Source organism: Gigantopelta aegis, chromosome 1 (genome assembly GCF_016097555.1).
Source record: "Gigantopelta aegis isolate Gae_Host chromosome 1, Gae_host_genome, whole genome shotgun sequence".
In the NCBI taxonomy this organism is placed as follows: domain Eukaryota; kingdom Metazoa; phylum Mollusca; class Gastropoda; order Neomphalida; family Peltospiridae; genus Gigantopelta; species Gigantopelta aegis.
Genome location: NC_054699.1, coordinates 42386533 through 42400155, shown reverse-complemented (window position 1 = coordinate 42400155; position 13623 = coordinate 42386533). Strand labels below are relative to the sequence as shown.

The window sequence follows — 13623 nt, the reverse complement described above, 5'->3', positions numbered from 1 at the left end:
AGAAGCCCTGATGGTGTCTTCTTTACTGTGACCAGTGATAAACATGGTAAGAATTAAACATTTGCACAGCAATCTCCACGGCATTGCCGATTGCCATGGGCAGTTGCACAGGTTGCCTGGTAACGTGAGAGTGATTCAGAGAACACATACTATAACTGTTCCAAGCAACTGGCGTAGAAAGCAGGGGGGGGGTGTAAGGGTAAGTGCCCCCCACTTTTCAGATATTTTGCTTTACATTTGCTTTATAATTGTAAAAGTGTGTAAATATAAGTGTGCCCACCCCCCCCCCCCAACTTTTTAGCACCTTCCTACGCCACCGACACATCATGATGTCTTCTTTACAAGTCATGTGGACCAGCGATATATTTTTCATTTCTGTATCTAGACCTGGTCATTGTGTGTGAGTGAAGTCATCTCAGATTCAGAGAACACACACCAAGCAAGCTCTCCTCACTGTCCCAAGTAAGGTAAGGAGAGCGCACATCATTATTTTGTCCAGTTGACCAGTGATATATATTTTCCATTTCTGAATCTAGACCAGGCCCCGTGCTTATAAACCTTAAACTCTAGACTTAAATAAAGTCCAGACTTTAAGGTCATGGCAACGCCATTCAAATAGCATTACGTTAAAGTCTAGACTTTAAGTTTTATAAGCACGGGCCCAGGACTGGAGCTTTTAAAGCTTTTACACTCTAGACTTGAGACTAACAGAATCTGAGAAAATAAACGACATACAAATTGTATGCGTGTGACATCATTAGAGATTGAGTCTGGACTCCATAAAAGTTTTATAAGCACGAGCTCTGGTAATTATGTGCGAGTAAAGTCACCTCAGATTCAGGCCCAACGACCGTCCCAAGTGAGGTGAGTGGAGTGGACATCATGATTTCTTCTTTACAAGTCCATTTCTGTATTTATACCTGGTAATTATTGGCAATTGCATAGGTTGCCTGGTAATGAGAGAGTAAAGTTACGTCAGATTCAGAGAACACGCCCAACGACCGTCCCAAGTGAGGTGAGTAAAGTGGACATCATGATTTCTTCTTTACAAGTCCATTTCTGTATTTATACCTGGTAATTATGGGCAATTGCATAGGTTGCCTGGTAATGTGAGAGTAAAGTTACGTCAGATTCAGAGAACACGCCCAACGACCGTCCCAAGCAATGTGAGTAGAGCACACATCATGATCTCCTCTTTGTAGCACAGCTGTGAGAAGGGGATGCCCTTCGCCTTGGACCACCGTAGGAAGACGACCACGGGGATGATGATGTGCAGGACGTCTGGCACCATCAGCGCCACGTTGCGTGTGTTCTGGAATGCTGTGCCGTGGCCGTGCCACACGTGCCTGATGAACTGGTCCGAGCCACTCACCATGATGTGGACGAGGTTTATCGTGGTGATCGTTGAGATCTTCCACGAGGAAATGTCGTTGCTGCTGTTGCACAGGTTGAGCACGATCGCCGTGGCGATGACCTCCGTGAGGGTGAAGAACATGTGGTGTTTGAAGTAGGTGTAGAAGGCCTCGTTGTAGTAGCTGAAGAATGACCACCAGCTGTAGTAGTGCGGGTAGATGTTGATGAGGTACAGCGCGAACATGGACCAGCGCACGAGTCCACGGCGGAACAGGGACACCAGGTACTTGATGCTCTCGTAGCACAGCAGGACGAAGACGACCGTGAAGCCCCAGATCTTGAACGTCTCAGATGTCGCGTTGAAGTACACGTGTTTGTACGTCACAGGGCCCGGGTTTTCATAGCGACCTGAAAAGAAGAACAGATTTTAAAAATTGAATTAAAAGTTGTTTTTGTTTAAATAACGACACCACTAGAGCACATTGATTGATTGACGAATTAATCATTGGTTATTGGATGTTAAATATTTGGTAATTCTGACAAATTTTTAATGATACCACTAGAGCACATTGATTTATTAATCATCGGCTATCGGATGTCAAACATTGGGTAATTTTTACATATAGTCTTAGAGAGGAAACCCGCTAGAGAGAGTGAGTGAGTGAGTGAGTGAGTGAGAGAGAGAGAGAGAGAGAGAGAGAGAGAGAGAGAGAGAGAGAGAGAGAGAGAGAGAGAGAGAGAGAGAGAGAGAGAGAGAGAGAGAGAGAGAGAGAGAGGGGGGGAGAGGAGGGGGGGGAGAGGGAGGAGAGAGAGGAGAGAGAGAGAGAGAGAGAGAGAGAGAGAGAGAGAGAGAGAGAGAGGGAAAGAGAGACAGAGTGTGTGAGAGAGAGAGAGAGAGAGAGAGAGAGAGAGAGAGGAGAGAGAGAGAGAGAGAGAGAGAGAGAGAGAGAGAGAGAGAGAGAGAGGGAGGGAGAGAGAGAGAGAGAGAGAGAGAGTGTGTGTGTGTGAGAGAGAGAGAGAGAGAGAGAGAGAGAGAGAGAGAGAGAGAGAGAGAGAGAGAGAGAGAGAGAGGGAGAGAGAGAGAGAGAGTGTGTGTGAGAGAGAGAGAGAGAGAGAGAGAGAGAGAGAGAGAGAGAGAGAGAGAGAGAGAGAGAGAGAGAGAGAGGGAGGGAAAGAGAGGGAGAGAGACAGAGAGTGTGTGTGTGTGAGAGAGAGAGAGAGAGAGAGAGAGAGAGAGAGAGAGAGAGAGAGAGAGAGAGAGAGAGAGAGAGAGAGAGGGAGAGAGGGAGGGGGAGGGAGGTGAGAGAGAGAGAGAGAGAGAGAGAATAGAGACAGAGACGGGGGGGGGGGGGGGGGCCACTGGTGAATACCTCTGAACACTGTGTCGAAACAGGAGCAGGTACAGCCTGACCGGTCTATCGGGGGTTTGTCTGGCACCCAGATCATTTTGTAAAATATACCTGGAAATAAACACAAACACAATCCTTGAATAAAATATTCAAATGGCTTTTCTTCGTGATCCAGAACTGTTTGTTTGGGCCTCGCTCACACAGGACAGAAAAGTTAAAGTTTGTTTTGTTTAAAGACCCCACTGGAGCACACTGATTAATTAATCATCGGCTATTGGATGTCAAACATTTGGTAATTCTGACTTATAGTCATCAGAGGAAACCTGCTACATTTTTCCTAATTTTCAACATTCAAAGGAGTTATCTATCTTGATTCTGTAAATGCTAGAACACAGTAGAATGACAATCGAACACGTTGAGTGTATTTTGTTGACTGGTATTCGTATTTAAGTTGTTATCGCAATATAGAAAAAAGAAAAAAAACCGGTCTAAATTTGTGTAAATGTTATTGATGATGTAACGCACATGTGGGTTCTATTTCTTGCTATTTGTATAATTATTTCATTTAAAAAATGTTGTAAATTATTATTTAATGAAAACTGAAGATTTGTAAAGGATGTATTCGCCAAAAATAACAGATAATACAGACTATGTATTAGATGCTGGATGGATTACTCATCATCGAGTGAAAGTGAAAATAAACTGTCATAAACAATGACGTCATGGATCTTGAGCATAGGGTTTAAAAAAAAAAAAAGTAAAAAATATTAGTAAGTTCTTCTGTAAATTTTATTTTGGTAATTAAACTAATATGTCCTCTAAACTATGATACACATCAAAATAGTGTTAAATAAGTTTGTTTTATTTAATTTGAGGTTGAATAATGTAGGTTCAAAACTACATACTTCATGTTGGAAACTTGGGTCAGTGATAACATTTTCTGGTTGTAAAGCTGGGTGGACACGAGTTAAGAATTTTAAGCCTTACCAATATGAATGAATGACAGAATAATGAAATGCATATTAATGTTTTATACAGTATGGACCTTTAAGAAGCCTTACCAATATGAATGAACGACAGAATAATGAAATGCATACTAATGTTTTATACAGTATGGACCTTTAAGAAGCCGTACCAATATGAATGAACGACAGAATAATGAAATGCATATTAATGTTTTATACAGTATGGACATTTAAGAAGCCTTGCCAATATGAATGAACATTAGAATGTTGAAATACTGCATAATAATGTTTTATACAGTATGGACCTTTAAGAAGCCTTGCCAATATGAATGAACGACAGAATAATGAAATGCATACTAATGTTTTATACAGTATGGACCTTTAAGAAGCCTCGCCAATATGAATGAACATTAGAATGTTGAAATACTGCATAACAATGTTTTATAAAGTATGGACCTTTAAGAAGCCTTACCAATATGAATGAACATTAGAATGTTGAAATACTGCATAACAATGTTTTACGGAGTATGGACCTTTAAGAAGCCTTGCCAATATGAATGAACATTAGAATGTTGAAATACTGCATAACAATGTTTTACGGAGTATGGACCTTTAAGAAGCCTTACCAATATGAATGAACATTAGAATGTTGAAATACTGCATAACAATGTTTTATGGAGTATGGACCTTTAAGAAGCCTTGCCAATATGAATGAACATTAGAATGTTGAAATACTGCATAACAATGTTTTACGGAGTATGGACCTTTGAGAAGCCTTACCAATATGAATGAACGACAGAATATTGAAATGCATATTAATGTTTTATACAGTATGGACCTTTGAGAAGCCTTACCAATATGAATGAACGACAGAATATTGAAATGCATATTAATGTTTTATACAGTATGGACCTTTGAGAAGCCTTGCCAATATGAATGAACGACAGAATAATCAAATGCATACTAATGTTTTATACAGTACGGACCTTTGAGAAGCCTTGCCAATATGAATGAACGACAGAATAATCAAATGCATACTAATGTTTTATACAGTACGGACCTTTGAGAAGCCTTGCCAATATGAATGAACGACAGAATAATCAAATGCATACTAATGTTTTATACAGTACGGACCTTTCAGAAGCCTTGCCAATATGAATGAACGACAGAATAATGAAATGCATACTAATGTTTTATACAGTACGGACCTTTAAGAAGCCTTGCCAATATGAATGAACGACAGAATAATGAAATGCATATTAATGTTTTATAAAGTACGGACCTTTAAGAAGCCTTGCCAATATGAATGAACGACAGAATAATGAAATGCATATTAATGTTTTATACAGTATGGACCTTTAAGAAGCCCTGCCAATATGAATGAACGACAGAATAATGAAATGCATACTAATGTTTTATACAGTACGGACCTTTAAGAAGCCTTGCCAATATGAATGAACATTAGAATGTTGAAATACTGCATAACAATGTTTTACGGAGTATGGACCTTTAAGAAGCCTTACCAATATGAATGAACGACAGAATAATGAAATGCATATTAATGTTTTATACAGTATGGACCTTTGAGAAGCCTTGCCAATATGAATGAACGACAGAATAATGAAATGCATATTAATGTTTTATACAGTATGGACCTTTGAGAAGCCTTGCCAATATGAATGAACGACAGAATAATGAAATGCATATTAATGTTTTATACAGTATGGACCTTTGAGAAGCCTTGCCAATATGAATGAACGACAGAATAATGAAATGCATATTAATGTTTTATACAGTATGGACCTTTGAGAAGCCTTGCCAATATGAATGAACGACAGAATAATGAAATGTATACTAATGTTTTATACAGTATGGACCTTTGAGAAGCCTTGCCAATATGAATGAACGACAGAATAATGAAATGCATACTAATGTTTTATACAGTATGGACCTTTGAGAAGCCTTGCCAATATGAATGAACGACAGAATAATCAAATGCATACTAATGTTTTATACAGTATGGACCTTTGAGAAGCCTTGCCAATATGAATGAACGACAGAATAATCAAATGCATACTAATGTTTTATAAAGTATGGACCTTTGAGAAGCCTTGCCAATATGAATGAACGACAGAATATTGAAATGTATACTAATGTTTTATACAGTACGGACCTTTGAGAAGCCTTGCCAATATGAATGAACGACAGAATAATGAAATGCATACTAATGTTTTATACAGTACGGACCTTTGAGAAGCCTTGCCAATATGAATGAACGACAGAATAATGAAATGCATACTAATGTTTTATACAGTACGGACCTTTGAGAAGCCTTGCCAATATGAATGAACGACAGAATAATGAAATGCATACTAATGTTTTATACAGTATGGACCTTTGAGAAGCCTTGCCAATATGAATGAACGACAGAATAATGAAATGCATACTAATGTTTTATACAGTATGGACCTTTGAGAAGCCTTGCCAATATGAATGAACGACAGAATAATGAAATGCATACTAATGTTTTATAAAGTATGGACCTTTGAGAAGCCTTGCCAATATGAATGAACGACAGAATAATGAAATGCATACTAATGTTTTATAAAGTATGGACCTTTAAGAAGCCTTGCCAATATGAATGAACGACAGAATAATGAAAATACTACTAATGTTTTATACAGTATGGACCTTTAAGAAGCCTTGCCAATATGAATGAACGACAGAATAATCAAATGCATACTAATGTTTTATACAGTATGGACCTTTAAGAAGCCTTGCCAATATGAATGAACGACAGAATAATGAAATGCATACTAATGTTTTATAAAGTACGGACCTTTAAGAAGCCTTGCCAATATGAATGAACATTAGAATAATGAAATGCATACTAATGTTTTATACAGTACGGACCTTTAAGAAGCCTTGCCAATATGAATGAACGACAGAATAATGAAATGCATATTAATGTTTTATACAGTATGGACCTTTAAGAAGCCTTGCCAATATGAATGAACGACAGAATAATGAAATGCATACTAATGTTTTATACAGTACGGACCTTTAAGAAGCCTTGCCAATATGAATGAACATTAGAATGTTGAAATACTGCATAACAATGTTTTATGGAGTATGGACCTTTAAGAAGCCTTACCAATATGAATGAACGACAGAATAATGAAATACTGCATATTAATGTTTTATACAGTATGGACCTTTGAGAAGCCTTACCAACCTGTATATGAATGAACATTAGAATGTTGAAATACTGCATAACAATGTTTTATACAGTATGTACCTTTGAGAAGCCTTGCCAATATGAATAAACGACAGAATAATGAAATACTGCATACTAATGTTTTATACAGTATGGACCTTTGAGAAGCCTTGCCAATATGAATGAACGACAGAATGTTGAAATGCATAACAATGTTTTATAAAGTATGGACCTTTAAGAAGCCTTGCCAATATGAATGAACGACAGAATAATGAAATACTGCATACTAATGTTTTATAAAGTATGGACCTTTAAGAAGCCTTACCACCTGTATATGAATAAACATTAGAATAATGAAATGCATACATAACAATGTTTTATGGAGTATGTACCTTTAAGAAGCCTTACCTACCTGTATATGAATAAACATTAGAATGTTGAAATACTGCATAACAATGTTTTATGGAGTATGTACCTTTGAGAAGCCTTACCAATATGAATAAACATTAGAATGTTGAAATACTGCATACTAATGTTTTATGGAGTATGTACCTTTAAGAAGCCTTACCACCTGTATATGAATGAACATTAGAATGTTGAAATACTGCATAACAATGTTTTATAGAGTATGTACCTTTAAGAAGCCTTACCTACCTGTATATGAATAAACATTAGAATGTTGAAATACTGCATAACAATGTTTTATGGAGTATGTACCTTTAAGAAGCCTAATTACCAATATGAATGAACATTAGAATGTTGAAATACTGCATAACAATGTTTTATGGAGTATGTACCTTTAAGAAGCCTTACCTACCTGTATATGAATAAACATTAGAATGTTGAAATACTGCATAACAATGTTTTATGGAGTATGTACCTTTAAGAAGCCTTACCTATATGAATAAACATTAGAATGTTGAAATACTGCATAACAATGTTTTATGGAGTATGTACCTTTAAGAAGCCTTACCAATATGAATAAACATTAGAATGTTGAAATACTGCATAACAATGTTTTATAGAGTATGTACCTTTAAGAAGCCTTACCTACCTGTATATGAATAAACATTAGAATGTTGAAATACTGCATAACAATGTTTTATGGAGTATGTACCTTTAAGAAGCCTTACCTACCTGTATATGAATAAACATTAGAATGTTGAAATACTGCATAACAATGTTTTATGGAGTATGTACCTTTAAGTAGCCTTACCTATATGAATAAACATTAGAATGTTGAAATACTGCATAACAATGTTTTATAGAGAATGTACCTTTAAGAAGCCTAATTACCAATATGAATGAACATTAGAATGTTGAAGTACTGCATAACAATGTTTTATAGAGAATGTACCTTTAAGAAGCCTAATTACCAATATGAATAAACATTAGAATGTTGAAATACTGCATAACAATGTTTTATAGAGTATGTACCTTTAAGAATCCTTACCAATATGAATGAACATTAAAATGTTGAAATACTGAATAATGTTTTATAGAGTATGTACCTTTAAGAATCCTTACCAATATGAATGAAGGGGAGGATGATGAGAACGAAGGCTCCGAGTATGAAGGCGACGAGCTTGTCATTGAAGTTGAATCCGGATGAGGAGTAGTGTAACTCTGTGAGCTGCTTCTCCATGTAGTTCTTCATAGACACATCGCGCAGCGGGACCCGGGGCGGTGGCCATAGGCTGTCAGCCGACCTGACAATGGAACAATAGAATCAATGAATCACAGGCTGTGAACCAAACTGACAACAGAACGAGAGAATCTATGAATCACAGGCTGTCAACCGACCTGACAACAGAATGAGAGAATCAATGAATCACAGGCTGTTAACTGTCCTGACAACAGAATGAGAGAATCAATGAATCATAGGCTGTCAACCGACCTGACAACAGAACGAGAGAATCAATGAATCACAGGCTGTCAACTGTCCTGACAACAGAATGAGAGAATCAATTAATCATAGGCTGTGAACCGACCTGACAACAGAACGAGAGAATCAATGAATCACAAGTGTCAACCGTCCTGACAACAGAACGAGAGAATCAATGAATTACAAGCTGTCAATTGACCTGACAACATAACGAGAGAATCAACGAATCACAGGCCGTCAACCGACCTGACAACAGAACGAGAGAATCAATGAATCACAGGCTGTCAACTGACCTGACAACAGAACGAGAGAATCAACGAATCAGAGGCTGTCAACCGACCTGACAACAGAACGAGAGAATCGACGAATCAGAGGCTGTCAACCGACCTGACAACAGAACGAGAGAATCGACGAATCAGAGGCTGTCAACCGACCTGACAACAGAACGAGAGAATCGACGAATCAGAGGCTGTAAACCGACCTGACAACAGAACGAGAGAATCGACGAATCAGAGGCTGTAAACCGACCTGACAACAGAACGAGAGAATCGACGAATCAGAGGCTGTAAACCGACCTGACAACAGAACGAGAGAATCGACGAATCAGAGGCTGTAAACCGACCTGACAACAGAACGAGAGAATCGACGAATCAGAGGCTGTAAACCGACCTGACAACAGAACGAGAGAATCGACGAATCAGAGGCTGTAAACCGACCTGACAACAGAACGAGAGAATCGACGAATCAGAGGCTGTAAACCGACCTGACAACAGAACGAGAGAATCGACGAATCAGAGGCTGTAAACCGACCTGACAACAGAACGAGAGAATCGACGAATCAGAGGCTGTAAACCGACCTGACAACAGAACGAGAGAATCGACGAATCAGAGGCTGTAAACCGACCTGACAACAGAACGAGAGAATCGACGAATCAGAGGCTGTCAACCGACCTGACAACAGAACGAGAGAATCGACGAATCAGAGGCTATCAACCGACCTGACAACAGAACGAGAGAATCGACGAATCAGAGGCTGTAAACCGACCTGACAACAGAACGAGAGAATCAATGAATCACAGGCTGTCAACTGACCTGACAACAGAACGAGAGAATCGACGAATCAGAGGCTGTCAACCGACCTGACAACAGAACGAGAGAATCGACGAATCAGAGGCTGTAAACCGACCTGACAACAGAACGAGAGAATCGACGAATCAGAGGCTGTAAACCGACCTGACAACAGAACGAGAGAATCGACGAATCAGAGGCTGTAAACCGACCTGACAACAGAACGAGAGAATCGACGAATCAGAGGCTGTAAACCGACCTGACAACAGAACGAGAGAATCGACGAATCAGAGGCTGTAAACCGACCTGACAACAGAACGAGAGAATCGACGAATCAGAGGCTGTCAACCGACCTGACAACAGAACGAGAGAATCGACGAATCAGAGGCTGTAAACCGACCTGACATCAGAAGAAGTATCAACAAATCAGTGGCCCTACTTTTTCACTGATCACACAAACTTCACTAAGTTAAAGTTTGTTAAATACTAACATTGAATTGTTTATCATCGGCTATTGGATGTTAAACATTTAGTATTTCTGACATTGTCTTAGAAAAGAAACCCGCTACATTTTTTCATTAGTAGCAAGGGATCTTTTATGTGCACCATCCCACATACAGGATAGCACATACCACGACCTTTGATATACCAGTCATGGTGCAGTGATGGGAACGAGAAATAGTCCAATGGGTCCACTGACAGGTGCTTTAATAAATGAATGGCAAAATATATAATCCATGTAAAAATACCTAGTGATTTGTTAACAATCTTTTATATATAGCTTTTTGGCAGTAATACTGAAATGACTCAATGTTATCCAGATTCAGGCATTTTTATTTAATTTGGGGAAGGAAGGAAATGTTTTATTTAGCGACACACTCTCAACACATTTTATTTACAGTTATATGGCGTCAGACATGTGGTTAAGGATGTGTGGTCGGTTTGGGATCGATCCCCGTCAGTGGGCCCATTGGACTATTTCTCGCTCCAGCCAGTGCACCACAACTGGTACATCAAAGGCCATGGTATGTGCTATCCTGTCTATGGGATGGTGCACATAAAAGATCCCTTGCTGCTTATTGAAAAGAGTAGCACATGAAGTGGCGACAACAGGTTTCCTCTCAATATAACAAAATGTGTTGAATGCGTCATTAAATAAAACATTTCCTTCCTTCCTATATAACTGCATGTGCCAGGGGGCTGAGTGTCAAAACTCTGCCAATGTTCAATTAAAAAAACACATTTTGTTTCCCTGAGAAGCATTATCCAACCCTAACAACTGCATTTGACAATCTAGACCCCCAATCCACCCCATTCTTGCCCAATTTCCTCAGGGCTGGCTCTGGCATTCGCCAACTGCGAATTTTTAAAGCAGTTGGCGAATTTTATTTTAATTTGGCGAAATAATTTCATGTAATAATTGACATTTAAAAAAAAATAACTGTTGATTTCTGCAATTTTTTAAGTTTAATAGACAATTTGGTGACATATTTTGCTCGCCCAGAACTAGCTCTGTTCCTGCTGAATGTATTAAGGCTTGTATTAGTGCAATAAAGGTCATATAATAAATAAATAAATAACGGTCATATAATAAATAAATAAATAAGTAAACAAAAAAAGCCTCCACTTATGAAATTATAGTGTCCCTGCATCTGCCCCTTGATTTTAAACATTCATTCATTTATTGTCCCGACTTGGGGCAGGACGTAGCCCAGTGGTAAAGCGCTCGCTTGATGTGTGGTCGGTTTGGGATTGAGTTATTTCTCATCCCAGCCAGAGCACCACAACTGGTATATCAAAGGCCGTGGTATGTGCTATCATGTCTGTGGGGTGGTGCATATAAAAGATCCTTTGCTACTAACTAAAAAATGTAGCAGGTTTCCTTTCTAAGACTATGTCCAAATGACAAAATGGTTTACATCCAGTAACTGATGATTAAGAAATCAATGTGCTCTAGTGTTGTCGTTAAACAAAACAAACTACTATAGTACTGTTGGAAATAGAATAAAAATGATTTTCGTTGATTATTTCTTACATATTAAACAGACAAGTAAATATTTTATAAATATTTATTTAATGATAGTCTACCTAATTTAGCATTTACTTGTTTTGGCTCTCATTGATGTACAAGGTGGTGTTTACTCTTGAAATTAAAAGAAAGATGCCAGTAAACAGGTGATTTGTGCACTTTATTGGAACAGACTATAACACATTTCAGTCAACTGTGTCAATTTCATTGCTGTTACAAATATGGGAGGGACCTTTCTGATGACAGTGTACCCCTATTCCTCTCCAAAACAAAATATTTGTAGACATTTATAAGCAACATTCGAGCAAAACTGTCAAGAACCATTCTGAGTTTGTTGATCTATTATACCAGTATTAAAGGTGCTATCTCAAAGTTGCATAATGATAGCTATTGCAAATCATGTTTTTATTAAATTTTGCTTTAACATTTAAAGACTACACCTTTAACTATATGCCCATAAATGATTATAGGAAATAATTTATTTACTAATAGAAAATACATTTTTTATTGCAGTATGTTTATCACAAAAGTTACAGATGTTCACATATAGCTTCTAATCTAGCACCTTTAAGATTGTGTAAATTTCTAATCATTAATGTACTTATATTGAATTTATATGTTCACTAAATTCACATATAAAAAAACAAATTATAATAATTAAAAACAGAGTTAATAGTGACAGTGCCAAAAGAAAGTCCTTCCCACTAAATATACTAGTCATAATTAATAATTTATGCTGCAATATTATTCAAAATAATCAGTTAACTTGCAGTTTTAAATTAAGTTTATTTATGGGTAAATGAAATTGACTTATGTATGTCATCAAAATGTGTTACAGTCTGTTCCAATAAAGGTCACAAATCTGTTCACCGACATTTTTCTTTTAATTTCAAGAGTAAACGCCACCTTGAGAGCCCAGACAAGTAAATGCTAAAGTAGGTAGAGTATCATTAAGTAGGTATTTACAAAATAATTACTTGTCAGTTTAATATGAAAGAAATAATTGACAAAAATCATTTTTATTCTATTTCCGACTCTAGTTTAGTATAACTATTTTCCGACTATATTATTTCACTTTCCGGGAATTGCCGATGTTTGTCGAAGTACATGATAACACATCCGTACCTTTAACGAACTTCTGCTAATCGCAACCACCTGTCCACACAATTTGTTTACTTCAAAGTAGTTATTTAAAAGTGGCCAGATATACTGTACTATTGGCTTAATGATGCCCGCGTGCCATGCAGATATGAGTTATTTAGTATAGCTGCCTAAACTCAGTAAAAGAAATAAAAGCGTGTTGACTCACCTGGACGCCATCATTAGCTTCAGCAGAGTTACTTCCCCTAATCGACCCGCTTTCGTGAATTCATGTTGCGCACCCATGACACCGGCTTCAGTGGTGTCGTGATTAAGCCATTGGACTAAAGGCTAGTAGGTACATGGTTCACACCCCGGTACCGGCTTCCACCCAGAGCGAGTTTTAACGACTCAGTGGATAGGTGTTACACCCTCTTCTCTCTCACTAGCCACCATTGACTAACCCACTGTCCACAGGGCCCCGTTCCACGAAGTGATCTTGGCACACTAAGATCACCTTAGTACATAAGGTGATCTTTGGGCTAAGATCGTCTCGTGGAACGGGGCCCTGGATGTACAGCCCAGATAGCTGAGGTGTGTTTGTGTGTGTTTTGCCAGGACAGTTTGACTGAACCTTAATTGGATGATATAAGCACGAAATAAGTTAAAAGAAGAAA

At 38.0% G+C, this 13623-nt stretch overlaps 1 protein-coding gene across 2 annotated transcripts; it reads right to left on the bottom strand.

Annotated features, from left to right (window-relative positions):
• Nucleotides 1-591: 591 nt before the first annotated feature.
• Nucleotides 592-13295, bottom strand: LOC121368171. 2 transcript variants are annotated; one of them, XM_041492794.1, is made up of 4 exons: nt 13176-13295; nt 8412-8593; nt 2724-2813; nt 592-1761 (listed from the first exon to the last, which is right to left on the bottom strand). In XM_041492794.1, the coding sequence occupies exons 1-4, from the start codon at nt 13250-13252 to the stop codon at nt 1133-1135; spliced, it is 978 nt and encodes a 325-aa protein (XP_041348728.1). In that variant the 5' UTR covers nt 13253-13295; the 3' UTR covers nt 592-1132. The 2 variants fall into 2 exon arrangements, with proteins under 2 accessions (XP_041348728.1, XP_041348737.1); XM_041492803.1 differs by lacking the exon at nt 13176-13295 and adding an exon at nt 12992-13013.
• Between the last annotated feature and the right edge of the window lie 328 nt (nt 13296-13623).